The sequence below is a fragment of the Coenobita brevimanus genome, chromosome 111 (assembly GCF_032717465.1).
Source record: "Coenobita brevimanus isolate Jiangsu-jjx chromosome 111, ASM3271746v2, whole genome shotgun sequence".
NCBI classification, from domain to species: Eukaryota; Metazoa; Arthropoda; class Malacostraca; order Decapoda; family Coenobitidae; genus Coenobita; species Coenobita brevimanus.
The window spans coordinates 35,317,378-35,344,827 of NC_137064.1; the positions used below are offsets into that span (position 1 = coordinate 35,317,378).

The following is a 27,450-nucleotide window of genomic DNA, read 5'->3' on the forward strand; positions in this document are numbered from 1 at the left end:
GGAAACCATTTACTACACCAGGTGGTAACCATATAACCAAATTTTGGTGCCTGGTAGTTTAGTGGGTAATTACGGCGCTCCAATCAGATTGAGCTGGTGAAGGTTTATATCCAAGGTGTGGTTGAGGTTTACTGCTCACATAATGCCACTCAAGGATGAGTGAGGCTGGTCACTCTCATCTTAAATGTCAGGACCAACTTGCCTAGTCCCGGGCTCCTACGCTCCTTATGGGGCAACATAGGATTGGATGATGGATGGATTATTATTATTATTATTATTATTATTTTTATTATTACTATTATTATTTTATTATTATTATTATTATTATTATTATTATTATTATTGTTGTTATTATTATTATTATTATTATTATCATTATTATTACTATTGTTGTTATTATTATTATTATTATTTTTATTATTATTGTTATTATTATTATTATTATTATTATTGTTGTTATTATTATTATTATTATTATTATTATTATTACTATTATTATCATTATTATTACTATTGTTATTATTATTATTATTATTATTATTGTTATTATTATTATTATTATTATTACAGTACTATATTATTATTATTATTATTATTATTACAGGGAATTACTCTTACTACTAATATGTCCTCTTGTATTACACTACATGTTGCCACAGTTGGAAGAGGAGGTGGCAGCAGCTCGGGTGGAGAGAGAGGGGTTGCTGGAGGAGGCCTGGGGTCGGCTTGGTGCAGGTGTGAGAGAGCATCATGCTCGAACTGCCTCACTACGATGCGCCTGTGATACTCTCACTCACAGAGTTGCTGCCAATCAGGCCAGTCTTACTGCCATCACTACTGCCACTAAGGAGATGCAGGTGGGTCATAACACACACACACACACACACACACACACACACACACTGCTGGGCAGGTGCGCAAACACTTGCGCAAAGTGCAGTTGCGCACCCTTGCACTCTGGTGATATCGTTTGCATATTGCGCACCGCACGAGACCATGTGCAATTTTGCGCTTGTGCACCTGCCTTGCACACCTGCCCTGTGGATTGCGCACTGTGCAATCCAAAGGACATGTGATCTTCCAGGGGACACGTGGTCTTGAGAGCTTCCCGCATGTCTGGACAATGGATGGGGGAGGCTGGGGTGGGTCGCGAGGGTGGGTTGGTGGCAGTGTTGCCATATCCGAACAACAAAATTATGCTAGGGCAATGAAGAAAATTATGAAAGATTGAGCAAAATTATTCCAAATAAAAAACAAATTATGCTAACTTGAAGCTAAATGATAATTCTATATTTGTTCATGTTACATATTAATTATGTATTGTGTTTACTATGAAAATATTTAATTGAACCCTACATAAGAGAATACATTTCTCTCTCTCTCTCTCTCTCCGAGCCTTGATGACACATAACTTTAGCTGAACAGAAACATTGCTGTTGCACCACTTACAAAAAACTTTGTTTTTCCTTTATCTGGTGAGCCACACTCTGAATCCACTTTCAGCCAGCCATTCTGGGCGAAAAGCTTGGTTGTAACTTTTTTTACTAGCTTCTTTTTTCTTTTTGGCTACGTCAGAATCATGGTCACTGCTATTCAGGAATCACTGCCAAATGAAGCTTTTGAAGTACTAGATCCTGGATCCTCTTGACAAACTTTCTTCCTCTTGCTCGACATCATGAAATAGTTAGGTTACTGCATGGAGTGGTACCCCACTACTGGTGTAACTTTTTTTTTTTTTTTTTTTTTTTAAATCAAGGAATGGCAGTCAACTGCCTCATGGTTTCTCACAGATTGTTGGCTGAGCTACAGAGTACTCTCATAATATCGTTCTTAAGGTATCAGTATGGCAACACATTCATTCGCCAATCAGCTACCCGGCCAGCTCTCTCTCTCTCTCTCTCTCTCTCTCTCTCTCTCTCTGATTTATAGCTTTTATAAAATTATTCCAAATTTATTCCATTCCATTCTAAATTATGCTAGAAGTATGCTAAAACTTGTAATATGCTAAAAGATCTTCCAGACTTGAAAGTTTGATCAGAATTATCCTAAAAGAAGAAAATTTTGCTAGATATGGTAACACTGGTTGGTAGGGGGAGGCAGGAGGGAAGATGGTAGTAGCATTTCTTAATATGCTTCAACAAAGATAATGTCTATCTATCTATCTATTGCCAGACACCACAATCCCGTAAAGGGTGGCCATTTGACACTGAGTTAGTTGTTTTACAGGGAGGGGTATTTTTAATATTTTTTAAATTATTATTATTAGTAAATAATAATAAATATACATTATTTATTAAGATTAGCATATGCAATTCCTTACAAAAACCATTAAAACATATTATTTAAATCAATATCCACAGCCTAATAATTTACTAGGCTGTGGATATTTGATTTAAATACTCTGTTTTCATGATTTTTTATTTTTTGTACAAAGGAAAAGGGGAAAAAGAAGTGTGTGGTAATCATAGGGGCATTTGTCTTCTTAGTATAATAGGAAAAGTGTATGGTAGGATACTTATTGACAGAGTTAGAGAAAGAACAGAGAAATTAGTTGGAGAAGAACAGGGAGGCTTTAGGAAGGGAAGAGGTTGTTTAGATCAGATATTCATTCTTAGATCTTTAGTGGAAAAGTTTCTAGAGAAGGGAAAGAAGTTGTATGCGGCTTTCATGGATTTGGAGAAAGCATATGACAGAGTGGATAGACAAGGATTGTGGAAAGTGTTAAGAATATATGGAGTAGATGGGAAGTTGTTGAATGCTGTGAAGAGTATGTGCGATGGTGCGAAGGCTGCAGTGCGTGTGGATGGTGAACTAAGTGAATTTTTCTATTTGAAAGTTGGGTTGAAACAGGGATGTGTCATGTCTCCATGGTTGTTCAATCTGTACATGGATGGGGTAATAAAAGAGGTACAAGGTAGGGTAGTGGATGTTGGAGTGGCCCTGGTGAGTGAGGGCAGTAATTGGAAACTCCCTGTACTGTTGTTTGCTGATGATACTGTGTTGTTGAGTGAAGACGAAGGGAAGCTGCAAGGCTTGGTAGATGAGTTTGGGAGAGTGTGTAAGAAACAGAATCTAAAGGTGAATGTAGGGAAGAGTAAAGTGATGGTCTTTGAGAGAGGTGAAGTCAGTGAATGTACAGCGAGGTTGGATGGTGAGGAATTGGAAAATGTGAGTATGTTTAAGTACTTGGGTAGTGTGATGAGTAAGGATGGAGGTTTGGAGGGTGAAGTGCTTGAAAGGGTACAGCAGGGAAGAAAGGTTGCTGATTCTTTGAAAGCAGTGATAAGAAACAGGGAAGTGAGCATGGAAGTGAAAAAGTTACTACATGACAGTATTGTGATACCAATTCTAACGTGCGGAAGTGAAGCTTGGACGTTGGAAGGACACAAGTCAAGATTGAGAGCAGTGGAAATGAGTTATTTAAGAGGAGCCTGTGGAGTCACATGGAGAGACAGGCTGATGAATGAGGACATAAAGGAACGTTGTGGTGTGGATGTGGATGTGATAGGAAGCATTATGAGGAACACACTGAGGTGGTTTGGCCATGTGGAGAGGATGGAGGGTGAAAGACTGACGAAGAGAGTGTATGTGAGTGAGGTGGAGGGGGGAAGAGGGAAGGGGAGGCCAAGGATGAGATGGAGGGATGGGGTGGAGAGGTATATGAGAGAGGGGGGTGTGAGCTGGGAGCAGGGCAGTGAAATGGCGGGGGACAGGGCGACATGGAGGCGATTTGTTTGTGGCCACCCCAAACGGGATAGAGGTGTCTGGCAATAGATAGATAGACAGTAACGAATTACATATGCTATTTTATATCTATATTGAATTATTAAATAAATTGTCTTGACAAGACAAGAGAGAGAGAGATAAAGAGCATTATTCTGAGAGAGAGAGAAAGAGAGACAGAGAGAGAGAGTAAATATGGGAATGGCAAAGAAGCATCCATTTGAGTGAGGAGATAAGGCATAAACTTTGTCCCTCTTCTCTTTCTTATTCTCCATTCCTTCCCTCCTCTCTCTCTTATACTCCATTCCCTCCCTCCTCTGCCGGAGAGAGAGAGAGAGAGTTGATGATACAGTAATCACGTGATCTTTGCCAATGCCCTGGTAAATATAGGCTATTTTTCCCGGACAATGACCTACTGTACCTCAGTCACTGTGGGTGGTGGGCAGGTTGCTAATTTAGTAATTTATTTAATTATACCAATATATAGTTTACAGTAATTCCCACAAATATATGCAAATGATTTGCACCTGCACTTTGCAACATTGAACAAGCTAAATACAGTATTAGATTGTGCAATTGCGCAAATTACAAATAATAGAAAATAATAATAATAAATAAAAGTAAGTAAGTAGGTATGCTGTTTTATTTAAATATCTCAATATTTTTCAGTAATTCCCAAAAATATATGCAAATGGTTTGTGCTTGCGCTTTGCGACATTGTGCAAGCTAAATATTTGTCAGATTGCGCATTTGTGCATGCACAGGGTAGTGAACTGTGGATTGCTCTTTGGGCTGGCGCAAGGTCCTTCCTCGTTTGCGCTGCCCACTACTGCACACACACACACACACACACACACACACACACACACACACACACACACACACACACACACACACACACACACACACACACACACACACACACACACACACACACACACACACACACACACACACACACACACACACACACACACACACACACACACACACACACACACACACACACACACACACACACACACACACACACACACACACACACACACACACACACACACACACACACACACACACACACACACACACACACACACACACACACACACACACACACACACACACACACACACACACACACACACACACACACACACACACACACACACACACACACACACACACACACACACACACACACACACACACACACACACACACACACACACACACACACACACACACACACACACACACACACACACACACACACACACACACACACACACACACACACACACACACACACACACACACACACACACACACACACACACACACACAAGAATGGAGGAGGGCAAATGTGGTACCAGTTTATAAGGGAGGAAACAGGGAAGAACCACTGAATTATAGACCAGTGTCCCTAACCCGCATGGTTGCAGAATTGTGCAAAAGAATTCTGAAAGATAGATGGATAAAATATCTGGAAGAGATGAATATTTTGGCTGATAGTCAGTTTGGATTTAGAAGTGGAAGGTCATGTGTTTCCAACTTGTTGAGGTTTTACTCAAGCACGATTGATGTGCAACAGGAAAGAGACGGTTGGGTGGATTGTGTGTCTTTAGATTTGGAGAAGGCCTTCGACAAGGTACCCCATAAGAGACTAATGTAGAAATTAGAGCATATAGGAGGACTGAAGGGAAATCAACTGGAATGGATGAGAGACTTTTTGAGAGACAGACAAATGAGGACAGTAATAAAGGACAAGATGTCTGGATGAAGGGAAGTAACAAATGGAGTCCCACAGGGCTCGGTGTTGGCACTAGTAATGTTCCTGATTTACCTAAATGATATGGTAGGATTGAACAGTTATGCAAGTCTGTTTGCTGTTGATGCAAAGATCTTGAGGAAGGTAGAGGTTGAGGAGGATTGTAAAATGCTGCAGGAGGATCTGGATAGGATACATGATTGGAGCCGGATGTGGGAAATGAAATTTAACGCAGAGAAATGTAAAATATTGGAAATGGGTAAAAGTACCAAGAGGCCATCACTGAATTATTTGATGGGTAATGAATCAATCACAAAAGTGAGAGAAGAGAAAGATTTGGGAGTGCTGGTCCAGGATAGTTTGTCACCTGATAAACATATTAACAAGATAGTTAGAGAGACGTATAAACTCTTGACTAACATGAGTTGCATTTCATTACATGGATGAGATGATGAAAAAATTTATAGTGGCCATGATCTGCCCCAGGTTAGAATATGCAGCAGTTGTGTGGTCCCCACACAAAAAGAGAGATATAAACAAGATTGAGAGAATACAAAGAACAGCTATCGAAATGGTCCCCAGTCTGGCAGATGTCGTACAGAGAGAGGCTGGAAAAGCTGGATTTGCCTTCCTTAGAAGAAAGGAGAGTGAAGGGCAACATGATTGCAGTGTTCAGGACCATGATGGGAGTAGATAAAATTGATAGAAAAGATCTGTTTATATGGGATAAGAGAGTAACAAGAGGATATGGAAGGAAACAGAAGAAGCCAAGCTGCTTGAAGGATATCAAGAAATATAGTTTTCCTTATAGATGCATAGACCTGTGAAACAGCCTGGACAAAGAGATCGTCCAGTCTAAAAACTTAAACAAGTTTAATGCAAAATTTAACTTACTGAGAAATAGAGACGGAACCCCACGAGCATAGCTCATTTCCTGTATGTCACAGTTAGGTAAATTAGGTAAATATACACACACACACACACTAGATCTGTTCAAGTTAGAGGAATTTTAGTTGCTCTAGGCTTCAAAAACCATCTTAAAAACTCAGTCAAAGATGACTGTTTAAATTTAAAAATGACTAGGGATATTTCTGTCATGTAAAATGATGTCAGGGAAGTAAATCAGTGTCCTGTAACTTCAGTGTTTTGGGCTGTGGTAGCATATCCTCATAACCTATCCTCAAGTTCCTCACACCCTACAGGAAGTGTCATGAAATAGTTCTTACTTTATATTCTGCCAAATCCCACTTTTTTCCTTTCAGAATGGAGTTGCCTGAGACTAGGCTACTGTTATTCCACAACATTCAAGGGTACAAGACTGACCTACGCCCTTGGTAGTAGTTACATGATAGAAAAACTGTGTGCTGCTTCTTAGTCTTGAGCCATAATACATAGGCCATACATTTAAAAAATATATATCATTCATTTGGCTCCACATAACTCAATACCAGTGTGAGGTGGATGAACTGCGCCGTCGTGTGCATGAGGCTGCACGAGGCGATGGTGTGGTGGCACGTGAAGTGGCACAGTTGCGTGTGGCAGTGGGAGCGTTGAGAGGTGCCATGGCTGGACAGAGGGTGACCGGACGCACACTGCTGAAGGCAATCAATGCAAGGGGAGACCAGGCCAAGCAGGTATGATTATGACCCACTATGCCATACACTTAAGGTTATCAATATTAAGGAAGAACAGGCCAAGCAGGTGTGATTATGGCCCACCATGCCATACATTTAAGGCCATCAGTGCCAGGGAAGACCAGGGCAAGCAGGTATGATTATGGCCCACAGTGCCATACACTTAAGGGCGTCAGTGCCAGGGAAGACCAGGCCAAGAAGGTATGATTATGGCCCACAGTACCATACACTTAAGGCCATCAGTGCTAAGGAAGGCCAGGCCAAGCAGGTATAATATGCTTATGACCCACTATGTCATACACTTAGGCCATCAGTGCCAGGGAAGACCAGGCCAAACTGGTATGATTATAACCTACTATGCCATATATTTAAGGCCACCAGTTCCAGGGGAGACCAGGCCTAGCTGGTATGATTTTGACCCATTGTTCCACATACTGAAGGCCATCAATGTCAGGGGAGACCAGGCCAAGCAGGTGTGATTATGACTCACTGTGCCATACACTTAGGCCATCAGTGTCAGGGGAGACATGTCAAGCAGGTAGTTATGACCCACTATACTATATATTTACTATCTGGGTCACCTGCATTCTGTATGTTATGAACCTCTTGCCAGTAATTGGCCTATATCTGGGCCCCTGCACTCATGTTAGAGCAACAGTAAGACAGCAAGAATAAGCTAAAGAATATATCATCACAGTAAAGGTGTCAGAGGAACTTATAACCAACTGACAGTTGTATCCTGGATTCAGCAGCTTGAGAGTGTTGTAAAAGAAGGTGTGGTGGTGTTGGAACTGGCCAGTGTCTGTCGTCGGCTGGAGACCAACCAAGACCGCAACTTGCCCTTCCTGCCCACCACTACCACCACCACCATTCTGCCCCCCATCACACACACACCACGCACAGCCACACGCATCAGTGCACAGGTATACTTCTAAGGTCTCAGGTAATTATCCTATATGTCTATTGCCAAATGTCTTAATCCCATTAGGGGTGGCCACAAATGAATTGCCTCAATGTCACCATGTCTTCCACCATCTGAATCTCCTCTCTCTATCTCACCCCCCTCTTATATACCTCTCCATGCCATGCCATCTCATCCTTGGTCTCCCCTCCCCTGTCCACCTCGCTCATGTAAATTCTTGTCAATCACTTGTTCTCTATCCGCTCTTCATGGTGGTTTGTGTATATTAAATAAGCATTTTAAAGAAATGTGTGACGTGCTGTACTGAGATGAAAGCTAGTGTGATTTGTATAAATCCTGACTTTTCATTGATATCTTGACCATTTAATAATCAACAGTGGTGTGTTATGTGAAGTGATCCTGCACTGATTAACATCTTTGAGGTGAAAACTGGTGCTGATGAGGGATGCTTTCACTTGGTGGTACTACTATAACTGGGTGGTGGAGCTACCTTGTTATAACAAAATCCCTTAGCTCCCTCCCCAGAGGAGGATGGTGGACTGCTACAGGATTCATTTGTTTACGTTGTGATGAACCCGGGGTTGCAACTGCAGTTAAAAGCATATTAAGTGCTTATGTGTTAAATGAAGAAGTGATGTATTTTTTGCAGCCAGTGGAGCTACTGGCAGGACTGAACTCTGAGACTGATGAAGGATTTGGCACTTCCTTCCACTCTTCCAGAGCCTCCTCTTTTCCTCCCTCCTCCGTCTCCATTCCTGCTTCCGCTGTCTCTTCCAAAGCAGCATCATGTGGCTCCAAGGTGAGTGTCCATTGGGTAGCAGTAGGACTGAACAGGTTCATTTCTTCACAATAGTGCATTGAAAAAAAGAAGTCAGGATGACAGTGATGATCATTTTATTATTATTTTATTGACTCTGTGTGACAGACAAGTATGAAGCTGCGTGTGGAAGGTGTGCAGGCGAGTCCTGTTATACAAGCATCAGCTACAAAAGAGACCGATGATACGAGCATGGGCAACTTAGACCCAAATTCAGTGATGCAGGCACCAAATGTTGGGAAACAATCCTACTGTTTCCCACCACAGGCAGGATGATGACGACTGTGATGATGACAGTGACGATGACAGTGATGATGATGACATTGATGATGACGATGGTTAGCTATATATTTGTGATGACTGCAACAGATGAGGAGAGAGGAGTACAACGGAGATCATGGAGTGATTGATGGGAAGGACAGTGGGTGGGAGTCCAACTTTGACACTAACAGACTGTCCACCACCTTCACTCTACGCATGGCAAGAGGTCAGTCATTCTGTGTACCATTTAAACCAAGGGAGTGAAGGTGTAAGCAACCCTCAACTTGATGGTCAGGTATAGAACACCAGCAGCTATTGTGTATGATTAATCTGCATCCTATATTATTAACCCGTGGTGAGCTATGATCGTTCCGTAGGTGCAGTCAGGGAAAGTTTCGCATTACCCACCTCCCGAAGCGCTGGTGTGAGACGGGTGAACGTGAAGCAGCTTCCAGACCTCACGTGTCTGGTAACTGTGAGTGTGAAGGAGGGGGATGCGGGGGATTGGGGGAGGAGGAGAGTTTAGTGATAGATTGGGAGTCACATGTAGGTGTGCATTGTTTGATTTGGACGTTGTGTTTGAGTTAGTTTAGTATGGATAAATGACAATATGATGCTAGCAATTTGTGAAAAAAAAAAAAAATTATGTAAATGTCTGTAGAGCTAGTGTTGTCAGGAAAGTTATGGAAGTTTGTTGGGTTAGGACAGAGATTCCAATGCTCTCATTCCTCCTTAGCTTTAACATGAGACGCTTCCCTAGGAGATATTCATAATGATATATTTTTATATATTGTGTTGACTCGAAAACAAAACCACCATATTATCTGTCTGTCTGTCTGTCTGTCTGTCTGTCTCATATATAGATAGATAGATAGATAGACAGAGAGATAGACAGATGCATTTATATATTTATGTAAATTCATATAAATTTATTTATCCTCTTTCGACCCACTGTAAACATTCGCCTGCAAACATTTTCAGTGTTATTCCGGTAATTATTCATCACGAACTTAGTCAAGGGTAGTGTGCAATAATAAAATAAAAACAATATTTATAAGAGCGATTAACAGGTTTTTCATTTTCCTATAGACAGAATGACATTGGAAGTCCCAATTATAAGATCAGTCTCTGTAACTATCATTCCTATCGAACATTACAAAATGAAGCCAAAGAAGCATACCTTTGAGAGTAAACATGTATTGATACTGTAACCTAAGCAACTCTCCAAATCCTCCCATCCCCCGGCCACCCTCCCTCCCACTCACAGTTACCAGACAAGTGGGGTCTGGCTGCTGCTTCGTGACAATTCGTTGACCACCAGAGCTCCGAACAGTAGCTAATGCTGAACTTTCCCTGACTGTACCTGCTGGGAAGTGACAAGTAGGCTGAAATTTCAAGTCTTACAGAATTGAATGAAACACACATAATCATCTTGGAAATGTTCGCGTGCATCCGGCAATATATATATATATACCTGTGTATATATATATATATATATATATATATATGACCATATAAAGTCACGTGATGGTGCAATAAAATGGCCAGAAGATGAACAGCTGGTGGTGCGAGCAACCCACCACCCATGGTGATTGAGGTAAGGAAGGGCATTATCCGGGAAAAACAGCCTATACTGTATTTACCATGGCTTTGAGCAATGATCACGTGTTTACAGTATCATCAACCCTCTCTCTCTCTCTCTCAAACTACGATACATTACCTTACGCACTGCCAACAAAGCATACATTATTATACAGTTTATCTATAACTCTCTCTTTCTCTCTCTTCGAGAGAGGATGGAGGGAATGGAGATTGAAAGACAAGAGGGACGTCATTCATTCATTCCAAGGGACGAAGGGACGCCGATTGTGCCATTCCTCTATTTTATTCTTTCTCTGTCTCCGAGAGAGGAGGGAGGGAATGGACAATGAGAGAGAGAAGAGGGACGGCTGTCACGCCTTCTCTCTTCATTCGTGCAAGGGACCCATTTTCTGCCATTCGTATATTTACTCTCTCTCTCTCGTGTGTGTGTGTGTGTGTGTGTGTGTGTGCAGATTCCCTTTATCTCTCTCTCTTTCTCGTGTGTGTGTGTGTGTGTGTGTGTGTGTGTGTGTGTGTGTGTGTGTGTGCAGATCCTCTCTCTTTCTTTCATGTGTGTGTGTGTGTGTGTGTGTGTGTGTGTGTGTGTGTGTGTGTGTGTGTGCAGATCCCCTTGCGCCTGGTGTGGAGTTGGTGGCGTCATGGGAGGAAAATGAGGAAACTTTACATGCATGCTCCATGGTGTGTGTGCGCGCATATTCTGAGCGTATATGGGGCAGTGTGGGGTAGTGCGTGGGTTGTATCGAGAGTTGCCACCTCCCCCTATTTCCCATACAAATTGCAGCCACCTACTCCTCGTGGTGCGGTTTTGGTACACCTTTGAAAATCGCGCTCATTTGAGGCCTATCGCTTTCGACTCTGGTAAGTCCCAAATGAGGCCTATCGCTCTCAGCGGGTTAAGTGTAGCCAGGAATGATATAAAAAGTGAGACATTTTCTGTTAACAACACATTCTTCAAAAATTATCATAAAAAATTGGGAGGTTGTCCACATCTTCAAGTTCCCTTTTTGATTATTATAGGCCTTACACAGCTCTTAACCTACTGAATTCAGATGATCTGTCTATTTCTATCCAGATTCCTTAGTCCTGGGAGAGACGGCTGCAAATGAATTACTTCCATGTCACTCTGTCCTCTGCCATCAGGCTGCCTTCATTCCACCTCGGCTCCCCTCTGTCATTCACTTCCCCTATCCCACTCATTCTTGATCTGTATATCTATAGTCAGATGTCTTAATCCCAGAAGAAGTGGCCACGAACGGATTGCTCATATATCACTGTGTCCTCTACCATCAGGGTGGCCTCTCTCCAACTCACTCTCCCCCATCCCTCATATACCTCTTTACTATATCCTTTCATCTTGATGTTGGTCTTATTAAAAGGATTAAATATAGTGGATTGCAGTAACCAAGCCTCAGACTGTTGCACCTTGATGGGGATAAAATGGCATTGGCTGCTGGATATTTTTTACTTGCAGGATCCCAGATGGACATGGATGGGAGTGAATGTGGGGAAGGATGCACAAAGGATGTGTTGGGGTGCAAAAAGCTTGCGTGGATCAGTGAGTTGCTGAGTCACGAGGAAGCTGCTCATGAGGCCTGTCGGGCAAACACACACCTTGTGTTTTCCAACTATGTTACGCAGGAGGTACTGTACATACGGTAGATATGTATGCAAACACACACCTCATTCTTTCCTTCTAGGTTATGCAGGAGGTATGCTGGGGGACATATATGCAAATGCACACTCATGCTTTCTGACTAGGTTATGCAGGAGGTATAAGAGATGTATAGGTAGTAGATGAGTGGCTACCATCAACCCTGGGAGGTACTACCATAAAAATGAAGTGTGGCTGCAAACTTGGCAACTAGCCACACGTTCACCACTCTTAAGCAGGAAACATTCAGCCACAAGTACATAGAGTCAGAATTTCCAAGGTGAAACTCACATATTGTTACAGTCATATTATCCATATTAGGTTTCTTTTTCCAACAGAATCCAGCAGCTGTTGGGAAGAAATTAGCTGGTTTTGGCACTTAGTTTAGCTTCCAGTCTGTATAAAACATCAACTGTACTGTATAAAACATCAACTGTACCATGGCCAACCCCAGTATGAGAATTCCTTAAGAGGAAGCATGATGCAAACTTTTATTTCTGTATATGTTGAACTTAGATTTTTTTTTTTTTTTTTTTTTTTTCTGCACCTTCAGTCATGAACAAATAGCATGTCTCTCTTAAATTTGTTTCACTCATCTCCACATATCCTAAATGTCATCTGGATTCAAAGGGTTAAATTTTCATCTGGCTGCTACATCACCCTTATAGGCAGATGCAGCTCTGCGGATCCATGACGATCTTCGCAACTTCTACCGCAAATACCATCATGCTCAGCTGGACCTTCTGGCCCTGCAAGGTGAGGCCGAGGCATTGAAAGAGGAGGGTCGACATCTGAGGGGACTCCTACGCCAGTACTTTGTCACTCTGGGAGTCAGTGACGCAGCACTGGTGTCACGCAAGATGGCACCAGTTAATGTGGCCAACGTGCTGCTGCATCCTCACCCTAAAGACTACAGAACCAGGCCGAGGTGAGTTGGTAGTGTTGGTTGTTTTCACCTGACACAACTGGACCCAGTGGCACTAATATAACTGCAAGGCTCTGTTGCCTGGTTATACAAACATGCCTTAGTTCACTCCTTAGCCCACTAAAGAAGGATGTTAGACTGCAAGAAAAAGGCAGCTTCAGCCTGCAGTCCACTGGGTTCACATTTCAAATAAAGCTAGGGCTACAACACCACAATACCATTAATAGAACTGGATGCACTCCTACAACTTGAATCATAAGTCATGGTTTCATGATATTTTATGAGCTTTAGTTATGAGGTAGGAATGAGTCTCCTTGGTTACATGTCAGATCAGCCCTCCAGTCTGACTAAACTTATCCGTTGACTGAGCTGAAAATAGTTATAAATCTTTGTCAGATTAGAGCAAATGTACTGTAGAAAGAAATTAATGATTATAGCATACATTATCCTCCTTCATTTAGAGAACTGATGAGCAGGATGTACAGTATAGGAGTGAGGTGGAGGGGAAACTAGGGATGAGACAGGGCAGCCTGATGAGAGAGGACAGGGTGACATGAAGGCATTTTCTTTGTAACCACCCTTCAAAGATAAAGGTATCTGTGTATAGATAGATAGAATAATGATGAGGACCACCTGTACACAGTTGCTTAACCTTAGGCTTTTATTTTCCATCTAGGGTGCATTCTCAGTTAGTTCCAACCAGTGGGAGGCGGAAGAGTGAAGGAGGGGAAGTCATGACAAGCTCTGATGATGGTATTAATGGCGGTGCACCTCGCTCAGTTCCTCCAGTACCCCTGAACCTCATGTGGCCGCATCACCACCACACAACACACATGGTACAAGAGGCCCATCTATTGCTGAGCTCCATGGCCAAGCACCATACCCACAAAAACCCATCCACAACATCTTTTGTACCCACCATCACAATCATCTAACAAGCTTAACTGTCTACTCTTGTCATCCACAACAACCCATCAGCATCATCTCTTGTACCCACCATCACAATCATCTAACAGTGCTCAGTGTTAACTTATTGTCGCCCACAACAGCCCACCTACTTATCATTTGTACCCACTATCACGATTGCCTAACAAGCTAACTGTCTACTCATGCCACCCATAAAATCCATCCACATCATCTTTTATACATTACTCACCATCATTGATCTTACACCCCTCACTGTCTACACGTCATCATCCGCAACAATGGTGTTGGAGAGGGATGCCTTCACGTGGTAGCAATGATATAAGCAGGCATATCCACTGACTGGCTATTCAAACGTTCCTCAGTGCACTCCCTATTCCCCAGGAAGAGGATGGTGGACTTCAGAATGGCATGTTAAGCCAGCAGTGTATTGGGTTCACATTTCAGATGAGCCTGAAGCCACAAGATGAATACTGAGTAACAACAGTAACATCCCTGTGACTTCCCTTAATACTGTACTGAAACTATAGAAGTAAGATATACCATTGTTACTTTGTATCATTTATAAAGGCTCCAACATGCATGCATGCATAGGCCTTGGTCACCTAATGGTAGCTTTCCACACTGCTCAGTCTCTTAAAAGATAATCAATGTTCGTGCTCTGTATTCAGTAGTCTTTGTATTTAGCACTAAACATTTTCTGCTGATGTACCACAGTTAATTCCTCAAAGAAGATATTTTCTCTTGCTCCTTACAGACATTCTAGTTTACTTCTTCCTACATGGGTAAACAGGTACAGTCAATTTTTATAATTCTGATAGATAACTTTGGTGCTGGAGAGGGATGCCTTAATGTGGTGGCACTGTTATAACCAAGTGGCTCAACTGCCTGATTTATACAAATGTTCCTCAACTACTTCCCTCACCCCCAAGAGGAGGATGGACTGCAATAGAATGGCAACTCATGCCTGGATTCTACAAGGCTCAGTTAGATGAGCTTGGGGTTGCAGCTACTACTGAGAGCTTCAGGAACAGTTTATAACCTACATGCTAATAAAAAAAGGAGTGAAAGCACATCTGTCCTTAACTCTGTTAACACTCAGATACAACTTGCTCTCACATGAATACAGTCATCTTGCAGTAGCTAGAACAGAATACTGAACTTTTACTGACCATGAGAGGATTACTGGTGATAGTAATAACACTTCCAGGAGCCTAAAACTCATTCTCAGCTGAATGAAATAATTTGGCATTAGCTGAAATAGAGTATGTACTGTAGCACAGTGAATCTTTCCATGGTAGGGTTAATTGTCATATATTATTTAATGCATTTGGTAGGTGGGGGCACTCACCATTCACTCACTTGATGTAGTGCTGCCCATGGGTGTCTGCCCTTTCCTCTCTTCCTTCCTTCCTTTTCTGTCTTTCTTTCTTTGTCCTTCTCCCTATGGGTGACTTTACACTGAGTGACAAGCCAAATGGTTTCCTTTACACCAGGAAACCATTTACTATGGTGGGTGGTAACCATATAACCAAATTATGGCGCCTGGTGGTTAGTGGGTAATTAAGGCACTCCAGTCGGATTGAGCGGGTGAAAGTTTATATCCAAGGGGTGGTTGGGGTTTATTGCTCATGTTATGCCACTCAGGGATGAGTGAGGCTGGTCTCTTTCATCTTAAATGTCAGGACCAACTTGCCTAGCCTTAGGCTTCTACGCTCCTCATGGGGCAACATAGGATTGGATGATGGATGGATGGACTTCATGCATCCCTTTCTGTTATTCATAACCTATCTATCTGTCTGCCAGATGCTTTAATCCAGGAAGGGTGGCCACAAACAAACCACCTCCATGTCACCTGTCATCTGCCATTAAAGTATCCCAAAATACACCTTAACTCCTAACTGCTGGGTGTCGGTTCCAGCAGATGGCAGAGATGCCAGATTCCCACTGGGTGTCGGTAGGAACCAAAACTGTGTTTGTGCCACTGTTTGAAGTGGCCGCCACTTTATCTTGTCACCAAAAGCTAGGGAGAGAGTCCAGCCAGCCGAGCCAACCACACCTCAATTGTTTCTCTGACACTGTCAGGCGTAACACGATTTTTTCTTAATATTCTCATCCGATTCCATTTCTGCCTCACGCAGACTTTTCCCTCATCCACCCCCGCCAAGCCTCTTTCCAAGGATACTAGGAGAGGGCTCAGTGATAGTGCCAGAAAGTGTGCCTTGGACACCACTGTATCTAGTTTACCTAGTACCGGAAAAGTTATCATGCTGAGAGCAAAGCCATAGTCGGAGCCGCAAGCACACATTCTACTTCTCATGCTACAAATTAGTCCTTTTCCTTATGTCCTTACTCATCGACTCGATGACCTACAGACCTGGGGATACTTTCAATCACAAGAAGACATTCATTCATTCATTCACCATCCAATCCTACATTGCCCCATGAGGAGTGTAGGAGCCTGGGGCTGGGCAAGTTGGTCCTGACATTTAAGATGAGAGTGACCAGCCTCATTCATCCCTGAGTGGCATTACATGAGCAATAAACCCCAACCTTCCCTTGGACATAAACCTTCATCAGCTCAATCCGACTGGAGCACCATAATTACCCACTAAATCACCAGGCATCAAGAAGACATGGTGAGTAATATGGTTTTTGTTTCCCTAATTGCTGTCTGGACATTGCTACTCCTTACCCTGCCCTAGGGTAGGAAAGGAGGTCCGGATGATGATGATGATGATTCCCTAACTGCTATAGTTTCTGAGATATTAAAGTTTGAAAACAGGCTATTTTCAGAACAATTTCCGTGCAAAGAAAAAGAGTGCTTTGTGGCGTGTGGTGTCAATAGCCCAGCGTTTGAGGGTTAAATTTGTGTATTTTGTGATGAATTACTCATGCCTTCAAAAAAAAAAAAGAGAGAGAGAGAGAGAGAGAGAGAGAGAGAGATATGGCAAAGTTGAGTGCCACAAAAGGTGAGGGCTTCCTGTATAAAATGCTTCAAGTGAGGTTGGATGGTGAGGATATGGAGAATGTGAGTGCATTCAAGTACTTGGGTAGTGTAATGAGTAGGGATGGAAGTTTTGAGGATGAAGTGCTCAAAAGGGTACACCATGGAAGGAAGGTTGTTGGTTCACTGAAAGCGGTGATGAGAAATAGGGAGGTGCCACTGCATGATAGTATTGTGATCCCTACCCTGATGTATGGAAGCGAGGCATGGACCTTGCTAGAGGGGAACAAGTCAAGAGTGAGAGCAGTGGAAATGAGTTACCTGAGAGGAGCATGTGGAGTGACATGGAGGGACAGGTTGACAAATGAAGAAGTTAAAGAACGTTGTGGGGTGGATGAAAGACTGACTAAGAGAGTGTATGTGGGTGAAGTAGAGGGAGGGGGAGACCGAGGATGAAGTGGAGGGATGGAGTTGAGAGGTATATGAGCGAGGGGGGAGTGAGTTGGGGGAGGGCAGTCAAATGGTGGGTGACAAGAGTGACTTGGAGGCATTTTGTCTGCAGTCACCCTGTATGGGATAAGGGCACTGTGCTATAGATAGATAGATTGACAGGAAACAGAACTGTATTTATTTTAAAATATTTTATGAAAATATTATACTGTACATTAAAATATAACTAATCACTTCAATAATGCCATGAAAAGATATAAAGTATACCAGTAAATTCATGTTATACAGGGTGTCTTGTGAAATGTATACCAAACTTGAGGTTATTCGAGTCAAATTTTGGATAATGAATGCCATTTCATGTGTCCAATTCTCAGCCATTGTGAAGCTACAATTACCGAGGATCTTACGGCTGAATTACTGTATGAAGGCCACCATTTTCTCCCATAAAGTCTCCAGTGCTGTATTTTTAGTTCCATAACGGGAGAAGGGAACTGTACTTTGTTTTTGTTGATTTGGAGAAGGCCCTTGACCTCTCTAGGGACTCTGTCAAAGGCCTTCTCCAAATCAACAAAAACAAAGTACAGTTCCCTTTAAGCTGTCGAACAATGAAGCTGTCATTGTTTGACAGCTTCAGGAAAAATTTGCAGAAAAGAAGATGGAATTGTACCTCATTTTTGTTATTTGAAGAAGGCCTTTGACAGAGTCCCTAGAGAGGTGGTGAGGTGAACAATGAGAAAGCTTGGGATCGCAGAGTGGCTGGTTAGGGTCGTAAGGGCCAAGTGCGTGGGTGCTCACACCCAGGTAAGGGCGAATGGAGAGTTGATTGATGAGTTTTCCGTGAATGTTGGTGTGCATCAGGGGTCAGTTTTGAGCCCCTTGTTATTCATCATGGTACTTGAAGCCCTCTCACATGACATCAGAAATGGACTTCCGTGGGAGATGTTGTATGCTATTGATTTGGTGGTGGTTGTAGAGAATGAAAGGGAGGCGGAGGAAAGGTTTAGGAAGTGGAGAGATGGTATGGGGCACAAGGGCTTAAAAGTAAATGCAGATAAAACAAAAGTGATGGTATCTAGGGCTGGGAGCAGTACTGTCAAAGAAAGGGAGTGTTCATGTGCATTTTGTCACAAGGGAGTGGGAAGTAATTCCATCTTTTGCAGTGTTTGTGATAAGTGGGTGTATAAGAGATGTAGTGGTATTAAAGGTAGACTGCGAGATAATGCTTTTTCCAGGTGTGCAGTGTGTCAGGGAGAGCCTGTGGCTATTGCCAGGCATGAAAGGATTGAACTTGTTGGTGAGTCTCTTGAGTGTGTGGAAGAGTTTTGTTATTTGGGAGACATGTTATGTGCTGGAGGTGGGAGAGGAGCTAGCTCTGTGGCTGGTGTGTGGAGTGGTTGGAAGAAGTTCAGGGAGTTGTTGCCTCTCCTGACACTGAGAGGGCTCTCCCTCTGTGCTAAGGGATCTTTGTGCACAGCATATTAGGAGTGTTTTGCTGTATGGTAGTGAGACCTGGGCGGTAAAGGAAGAGGATATTCACAGGCCCAAACGTACAAAAATGGCAATGGTTAGGTGGATGAGCAGTGCGTCCTTGAGTGCATGGCCTGGGGGGACTAGGTTTATGATGGAAGAGTTGAGAGGTAGGATGGGACTGGAGTGTATTGGTACTGTGATGAGGAGAGGTAGATGGAGTGGTTTGGGCATGTGGAGAGGATGGCGGATGATAAGTGGGTGCATTAAGTGAGAGGTGTTAATTATGGGAATAGGGTAGTGAGAGGCAGAGACTGTAAAAGACCTGGGATGAGGACACCGAGTGTGACCTCATGGTTAAGAGACTAAATAGGGAAGCTGCCAGAGCTGCATGGACAGCCACCATTTGGTGACCAAGGGTGACACATGCAATGATGTTGAAGCCTTCAAAAATGAAAACAAATAACAACTGAGAATAATGTTGATGTAGCATTTATTACTCAATATTAGTCCAAGAATAATCTGAAGTTTGGCACAGTATGTTGGTAATGTAATTTGTGTGCGATAAAGGGTTGTGCTAAATTCTTTCTGACATCCACACAGCAGCTTTACATCCTGCCTTAATAACAGCACTAAGAGAAGTATAGGCAGGTGCCATTTCCGCATCATGTGCCAAGCCTGTGTCATGGTGATCCATCTCATCATCACGGAATTTCTTTATGGTGTCAATCAACTCCTGGTGCTCTGCCTCACCAAGTTCAATCAGTTGTCTCAGCTGGGAGTTATAGTGATCTGTGATGACTGACTCCACTGCCACTGTGCACGCCATTGCTGCCTCACGACCCAGCAGTGCTGTACCTGTAAGTACAGTACATCATCATCATCATCATCACCATTAGTAGCAGGATACTGCTTCTAATAACAGTGATAATGATAAATAATAACATTGTCATCATCATCATCATCCAGCCTCTTTTTCTATCTGGGAGGTGGGGTAAAAAAAAAAAAAAAAAAAAAAAGGCCATTATGCAAAAAAAAACTACAGTATAGTAGTTCTCTCAGCTTTGTGAAATCTACTGGTGTTAGAGATGAAATAAAATACTGCCAGCTCTTGTTAATAAGTATGGGTTGAATTCTATCGATCTATCTATTGCCAGACGCCTCAATCCTGTTCGGGGTTGCCACAAACAAATCGCCTCCATGTCGCCCTGTCCCCCACCATTTCACTGCCCTGCTCCCAACTCACACCCCCCTCTCTCATATATCTCTCCACCCCATCCCTCCATCTCATCCTCGGCCTCCCCCTCCCTCTCCCCCCCTCCACCTCACTCACATACACTCTCTTCATTAGTCTTTCACCCTCCATCCTCTCCACATGGCCAAACCACCTCAGTGTATTCCTCCTAACACTTCCTATCACATCCACATCCACACCACAATGCTCCTTTATATCCTCATTTATCAGTCTGTCTCTCCATGTGACTCCACAGGCTCCTCTTAAATAACTCATTTCCACTGCTCTCACTCTTGACTTGTGCCCTTCCAACAATGTCCAAGCTTCACTTCCGTACGTTAGAGTTGGTATCACAATACTGTCATGTAGTAACTTTTTCATTTCCATGCTCACTTCCCTGTTTCTTATCACTGCTTTCAAGGAACTAGCAACCTTTCTTCCCTGCTGTACCCTTTCAAGCACTTCACCCTCCAAACCTCCATCCTTACTCATCACACTACCCAAGTACTTAAACGTACTGTACTCACATTTTCCAATTCCTCACCATCCAACCTCGCTGTACATTCACTGACTTCACCTCTCTCAAAGACCATCACTTTACTCTTCCCTACATTCATCTTTAGATTCCGTTTCTTACACACTCTCCCAAACTCATCCACCAAGCCTTGCAGCTCCCCTTTGTCTTCACTCAATGACACAGTATCATCTGCAAACAACAGTACAGGGAGTTTCCAAACACTACCCTCTCTCATCAGGGCCACTCCAACATCCACTACCCTACCTTGTACCTCTTTTATTACCCCATCCATGTACAGATTGAACAACCATGGAGACATGACACATCCCTGTTTCAACCCAACCTTCAAAGAGAAAAATTCACTCAGTTCACCATCCACACTTTCTACATATACTTGATACTGTAAATTGGAGGAAACTAGCAAATTATCTTCAAGGGCAGGAATGGAACTTTAATGGGCAGTTTGTCTTTTGCTTTCTGAGGAGCTACCTCTTGAATCCTATGGTGTGTTATTTACTTTACTGCTGCTATCTATCTATCTATCTATCTATAGCCTGACGCCCTAATCCCGCAAAGGGTGGCCGCAGACAAAACGCCTCCAAGTCACTCTGTCACCCACCATTTGACTACCCTCCCCCCAACTCACTCCCCCCTCCCTCATATACCTCTCAACTCCATCCCTCCACCTCATCCTTGGTCTACCCCTCCCTCTCCCTCTCTCCACCTCACCTACAGTACATACACCCTCTTAGTCAGTCTTTCATTCTCGATTCTCTCCACATGTCCAAACACATGTTTACTGCTGCTACTGTCAGATAATTTAATTAAATTCCATAGAGGACCCTGTTGGAGGAAGAAGTTAATGTTGATTATAACCCATACACTTACAAACGAAGTGGCACAAATAAATCAGAAATTACAGCAAGCTCTCATCATTTACAGGGGTTAGGTCACAGAAAAACGCAAGAAATGAACAGCTACAAGGTAATGAATCACGAAAAAATGGGCTCCCACAGCCTTAATATAACTATGTAATGGCCTCAAAATCCTATGTACTGCTCCTTGACACCAAAATTACCTGTTTAAAGTGTCTTTTGAGATGATTTAACATCCTAATACACTTAAACTAGTGTATTTTGTGACTGTTTATTCACCCGCTAATAACCAGCAAAACGGAAACTGAAGAAACAAGGGACGAGAATCTAAAAAGACTACTAATCATAAGGACTGTCTGTAGCCAAGTGCACCAAATGCAGAGAAAAAGTCAACAACTCACCAGCACCGAGCACATAACCTGCCACATTCCACAGTGGGATGAGAACTGTGGGACGAACTCTGTAGCGTGGAATTAGCTCCTCAAACTTGGCTTTGTGCTCTTTTTCTTGGTCCCACAAATGCTGGATGACTGGACCAACTTTAGTTTTACCTGTGGAGAGAAAAAAGAAGAGCCAATCTCATTTTACCAGATCTTCTTTACCCCTGCACAGTTGCTGACTTTATACACAGGTTTTATTCTCCCCTGTGTAGAGTACAACTCTCATGTTTGGGGCAGCTCCCCACACATAGCTCTTCTCAATAGGGTGGAGTCAGAGGCTTTTTGTCTCATTAACTCTCCTCCTCTTACTGGCTCCCTTCAACCTCTGTCTCTTCGCTGCACTGTTGCATCTTTATCTCTTTTCTATTGCTCCTTCAATGGTCACTGCTCCTCTGAACTGTCTGCTTGCATCCCTCCACCACTATGGCGGGCACGTAGCACTCGACTATCAACAAACTTTCATCCCTTTTCTGTCCAACTCCCTAATGCCAGAATTAACCACTACTCCCAGTCCTTCATGTATGCAACAGGTCAACTTTGGAACTGTCTCCCTCTGTTTTTCCTACAGCCTACGATCTCCAGTCTTTCAAACGCAGTGTGTCCAGGCATCTCGAAATGAATGGATCTCGAATCTGGCTCTCTGTTATCTTGTTTTTGTTTTTTCTTGGAGGAATCAATATGCAGGCCCCTGGCCTTTGGTTCCTTCTTCCTTGCATTAAAAAAAAAAAAGAAAAATCAAGGTGTTGGGGCCTTAGTCTAGGCCAGCCTACTCCAGTACACTACAATTGGAAGAGGATCAAAATACTGTACTCCCCTTGCTGGCACTACATTATCAACAAAGTTCCAGTCACCTCCTGAGGAATGAATCAAGGCAGGGCTGTCTCTCCATGCATGGCATTCTCACCTCTAGGATACAGTAGTTAATAAATTTAGCTGCAGTTTTGTAGGCCATATGGAAAGAATGGAAACTGAGAAACTGACTAGAAGAGTACGTGAATAAGGTGATGGGAGAGAATGAAGGGGGGATATCAAGGATGAGATAGAGGGAGAGAATGGAAAGGGGATATCAAGGATGAAATGGAGAGAGAGAATGGAAGGGGACTATCAAGGATGAGATGGAGAGAATGGAAAGGGGATATCAAGGATAAGATGGAGGGAGAGAATGGAAAGGGGATATCAAGGATTAGATGGAGGGATGGGGTGGAGAAGTATATGAGACAAGGGTATATGACTTAGAGGGCAGCTCTATGACTGTGGACAGAGTGACAATAAGTCATTCATTTGGAGTGCCCCCCCCCCTTTGCATTCAGGCATCCGGCTACAGATAGATGGCTAACATTAGTTGTTTGGGTGCCTGATGGAAACTGCAAATGTGGAAACAGTGAATTCTGTTAAGGTTTGTGGGTTGGTTGAGGAAAATGAAACGATGAAGCATTGCATACAGATCCAGATTCTGGTCTGGTTAGATCATCTATCTGTCATCCAAGACTCCACTGCCCTATCAGCAATGATGGAGCCCAGGGTTAGACTGCTGAGTTTAGACATTTCTGGTGGGAATAAACATTCATCCATACATAGCATTATATGAGCAATAAACCTGTCAGCCCTTGGACATACTCTGGTGAGGGCCAAATTTGACTGAATTGGCTTAACTCACTAAATCACCAACCATTCATTTGCTGCTTACATGGTTTTCAACTGATGTACTACTATAGTGTAAATGGTAACACAAAACAAAATGTCTTTATACCTAAGATGGCCATTTGTCCAGCATATATTCGATCCGCTCCAAGCTCCCCAGCATGATCCACTCGGATAATACGGTCAATGGCAGCCTTGTTGCGAGCTGCCCGTGTGCTGTACTGACGTATCACTGACCTCCACATGCTAATGCCTGATAACAGAAAATACAACTTTGGATCATTCCACTACACCTACACATCAATGCAGGCCCTAACCCACTTACTTCATGCACCACATTCTCTTTAACACATTATACCCACACTGTAATGCAGCCCCTCAACACCACAACACACCTCATGAAGCCTATCCCACCACAACACACACCTCATGCAGCCCTTCCCACCATAATACACTTGCACCTTATTCTCACAACTCGTTACACCCACACAGCAAAGCAGTCCCTCACACCAAACACACTTATTCAGCTCATGCATCTAATTCTCACAACACAATTGATTTAAAAAATGACAGCCAGTCCCATACTGCTCCCCTTCAGAGTGTAGGGGCTCGAGGTCAGGGTAGGGCAAGAGACTGACCTACTCTCCTAGTAGTAATAATTTACATGACAAAACCATCTTGCATCTGGTCACTTCTAGACCATAAACTGTAATGTGCAAGCAATAGCCTGTTCTGACCCAAGAGCTCTGAGTTATCACCAAACCACCACCAAGCATGTGGAGACCAATATAATAAGGGGTTAACAATGCATGACACCATCAACCACAAGCTATATTTAATCCTTCCCTTTTGAAGAGCTCTGTAATGAAACTATCAAGCAACTGCAAGAATATACTGAAGTGAACGAGCTCACCAAACTGAAGTGGTTAAGGGGACATGGCAGGTTAAAAGGACATAACAGGTTAAAGGGTCATGACAGGTTAAAAGGACAACAGGTTAAAGGAACATGACAAGTTAAAAGGGCATAACAAGCTAAAAGGACATGACAGGTTAAAAAGACATAACAGGTTAAAGGGATATGACAGGTTAAAAGGACATAACACGCTAAAAGGACATGACAGGTTAAAAGGACATAACAGGTTAAAGGAACATAACAGGTTAAAAGGACATAACAGGTTAAAGGAACATAACAGGTTAAAAGGACATAACAGGTTAAAGGAACATAACAGGTTAAAAGGACATAACAGGTTAAAGGAACATAACAGGTTAAAAGGACATAACAGGTTAAAGGAACATAACAGGTTAAAAGGACATAACAGGTTAAAGGGACATGATGGGTTAAAAGGACATAACAGGTTAAAGGGACATGATGGGTTAAAAGGACATAACAGGTTAAAGGGACATGATGGGTTAAAAGGACATAACAGGTTAAAGGGACATGATGGGTTAAAAGGACATAACAGGTTAAAGGGACATGATGGGTTAAAAGGACATAACAGGTTAAAGGGACATGATGGGTTAAAAGGACATAACAGGTTAAAGGGACATGATGGGTTAAAAGGACATAACAGGTTAAAGGGACAATACCTGCTGACCACAATGCACCTACTGAATGCTATATTGAACCCTTCCAATTTCAAATCCTTTGTAAACTGCCTAACACTGATACAGGATTTGTAAGCTGCCTAACACTGGTATAGGTATTAAGAGCAATACTGTCATTCTAATGTGGTTATGGAAATATATGGCACCAATACAATTCACATACTTCTACATTTCCATATTCTGATAGGAAATAAGTTACTATTACACATTTCCAGTTTTAAAAAATTAAGTAAAACTGTCGAGTAATGGCAGGAATCTAGTAACCAGGACTTCACTATTACAGCACTTGACAATATCAGAGCACTTCCTCGTTACTGGAATTTGACAGGTGTATACAATGGTCAGAGGATAGCAAAAATAAGGCACATTACCGTACTGAAAGGGCCAACGATGAGCAAAAGCGCGTAATACTTCCCGCAAAATAATCTTGAAAGTTTCTTATATATTACAAAGACTAAAATATATGGCAAACTTTGCAGAAAACCGACCCTGGTAATTCTCAGTATTTCGCTGAATTATACATGCACGCGTTTATTGCAATGGCGTCGAAAAACGTTTTAACATTGCATTTTTGCCTTGTTCATACTACAGTACAAAATTTGACAGATAAAAGGTGAAATACCAGGGTTAGTACGGTATAAATGTTTTTCACCTCAATAGATGGCTCTGAGGGCGTTAGTTCAAAATTTAGATTCCGTGATCAATCCCTTCTACCCGCGTTGCTCACAATTTCACAACATTTTGGGTAGGTTATAAGGCTGTTTGACCTGAATAATGGCTAGATTAAAGACGGCAAAGAAGTCATACAGGCGGATCTAGGGGTGAAATGAGGCCGTTTGGGTTCCCGCCGCAAATACCTTCTGCTATGCTTTGTTCTGCGCAGACTCAATATGGCTGGGGGGTCGAGGGGAGGTCTGTAAAGCCATGGAGAAAATCAATATTTTTCCCTCTTGCCACAAACAATTCACCAAGAAATTTAACCGTGCCGTTCTCTGGTTCCCGGTGCCATTGCTGGATTCAAGGGGATCGGCCATTACCTGGAGATAAACGTGTGAGGTGAGGGAAAACAGGGAGTTGACATGAGAGATGGAGAGGAAAATCCGAGAGGCAGGACGCAGGTTAATATGTGCGTACGCAGCCCTGGCAGGACGGTGGCCAAATTTTGCCTCATTTGGGCCTGCTCAGTCCCGTACCCCCCGCCCATCTTGCGCCAAATGTCAGTCAATGGACCCCTTAGCATGTCACCTCGGCGCACACTGCCATGAACATAGCATCAAGCTGTTAAATTGAGAAATGGAAAGAAAAGAAAGGAGAGAGATGGAAGCTAACGTCAGTGGAACGGGAGAGAGTTGCTGGCCAAGCGCTTTATATAAATTGATGGCCACAGGCTTGCTCCCTGGTTAGCAAACCTTATTTAATAACAGTTTAGTAAAGGAAGGTACATAATAAGTTGATGGTGTTTTCAAACCCCCATATAATACCGTAATGATAGTTGTATTCCTGGATACACTTGATAGTTCAGTTTTCGTGTGATTTAAGTCTGTCATGTTTTTGTCATCAATCAAATTTTGGATTTAACTTTGAAAATGTGCTCTCTGAAGATGTTGAGGCAATTCTTGCCCCAGGAGGTACCGTACTGGTAAACGTTATCAATACATTTCATAATTATTATGGTAGATCTGCGCAAATTCATTGTAACTGGACAGTTTTGCTGTGTACTGTTTGGGACATTTATTAAAGGGTTACAAACAGAGTCCATTGCTTGTGTTCATGATGGAATAATTATTACATTTACAAGGTTACAAATTCAGGGGTAATGGACATGATTCACAGCTTTTATTAATATTCACAAAGTGACATTGGAAGGTTTGTAGTAATCCCAAGGTCACATTATTTCAATCATAAGATGGCATTTTTGACAGCTGTTACATTTCCAATTACAGATGAAGGGTTGGACAATTTGCAGTGTTGTACAACCATGGAATCCTGAATTTCCTTTTGACAGTATACACATCTCCTGCTGTTTTTACTAAATAATTGTTGCAAA

At 42.6% G+C, this 27,450-nt stretch overlaps 2 protein-coding genes across 5 annotated transcripts in view; one reads left to right on the plus strand and one right to left on the minus strand.

Annotated features, from left to right (window-relative positions):
• Positions 1-14,408, plus strand: part of LOC145417877 (uncharacterized) — a 31,277-nt gene extending 16,869 nt beyond the window's left edge. The window contains exons 6-15 of the mRNA XM_080286492.1: positions 660-857; positions 6,943-7,125; positions 7,875-8,048; positions 8,697-8,846; positions 9,234-9,351; positions 10,674-10,713; positions 12,134-12,382; positions 12,700-12,760; positions 13,047-13,306; positions 13,980-14,408. Of these exons, the coding sequence (XP_080142618.1) occupies positions 660-857; positions 6,943-7,125; positions 7,875-8,048; positions 8,697-8,846; positions 9,234-9,351; positions 10,674-10,713; positions 12,134-12,382; positions 12,700-12,760; positions 13,047-13,306; positions 13,980-14,238 (1,692 nt within the window). The 3' untranslated portion in view covers positions 14,239-14,408. The remainder of the gene's footprint in view (positions 1-659; positions 858-6,942; positions 7,126-7,874; positions 8,049-8,696; positions 8,847-9,233; positions 9,352-10,673; positions 10,714-12,133; positions 12,383-12,699; positions 12,761-13,046; positions 13,307-13,979) is intronic.
• A 5,095-nt stretch (positions 14,409-19,503) lies between these two features.
• Coq7 (ubiquinone biosynthesis protein COQ7, mitochondrial) lies at positions 19,504-26,548 on the minus strand. 4 transcript variants are annotated; one of them, XM_080286512.1, is made up of 4 exons: positions 25,892-26,045; positions 23,908-24,051; positions 22,119-22,268; positions 19,504-19,949 (listed from the first exon to the last, which is right to left on the minus strand). In XM_080286512.1, the coding sequence occupies exons 2-4, from the start codon at positions 24,041-24,043 to the stop codon at positions 19,669-19,671; spliced, it is 567 nt and encodes a 188-aa protein (XP_080142638.1). In that variant the 5' UTR covers positions 24,044-24,051; positions 25,892-26,045; the 3' UTR covers positions 19,504-19,668. The 4 variants fall into 4 exon arrangements, with proteins under 4 accessions (XP_080142638.1, XP_080142637.1, XP_080142639.1 ...); XM_080286511.1 differs by having other exon boundaries at positions 25,775-25,914; XM_080286513.1 differs by lacking the exon at positions 25,892-26,045 and adding an exon at positions 25,408-25,428.
• Between the last annotated feature and the right edge of the window lie 902 nt (positions 26,549-27,450).

What these genes read in the sequence shown, in the direction of transcription:
- Coq7 (XM_080286512.1), bottom strand. Translation starts at nt 24,043, where the DNA reads ATGTGGAGGTCAGTGATACGTCAGTACAGCACACGGGCAGCTCGCAAC. An exon ending in TGGACAAATGGCCATCTTAG is followed by an intron (nt 22,269 to 23,907) that starts GTATAAAGACAT and finishes TTCTCTCCACAG; the next exon opens with GTAAAACTAAAGTTGGTCCA. An exon ending in AGGTTATGTGCTCGGTGCTG is followed by an intron (nt 19,950 to 22,118) that starts GTGAGTTGTTGA and finishes CTGTACTTACAG; the next exon opens with GTACAGCACTGCTGGGTCGT.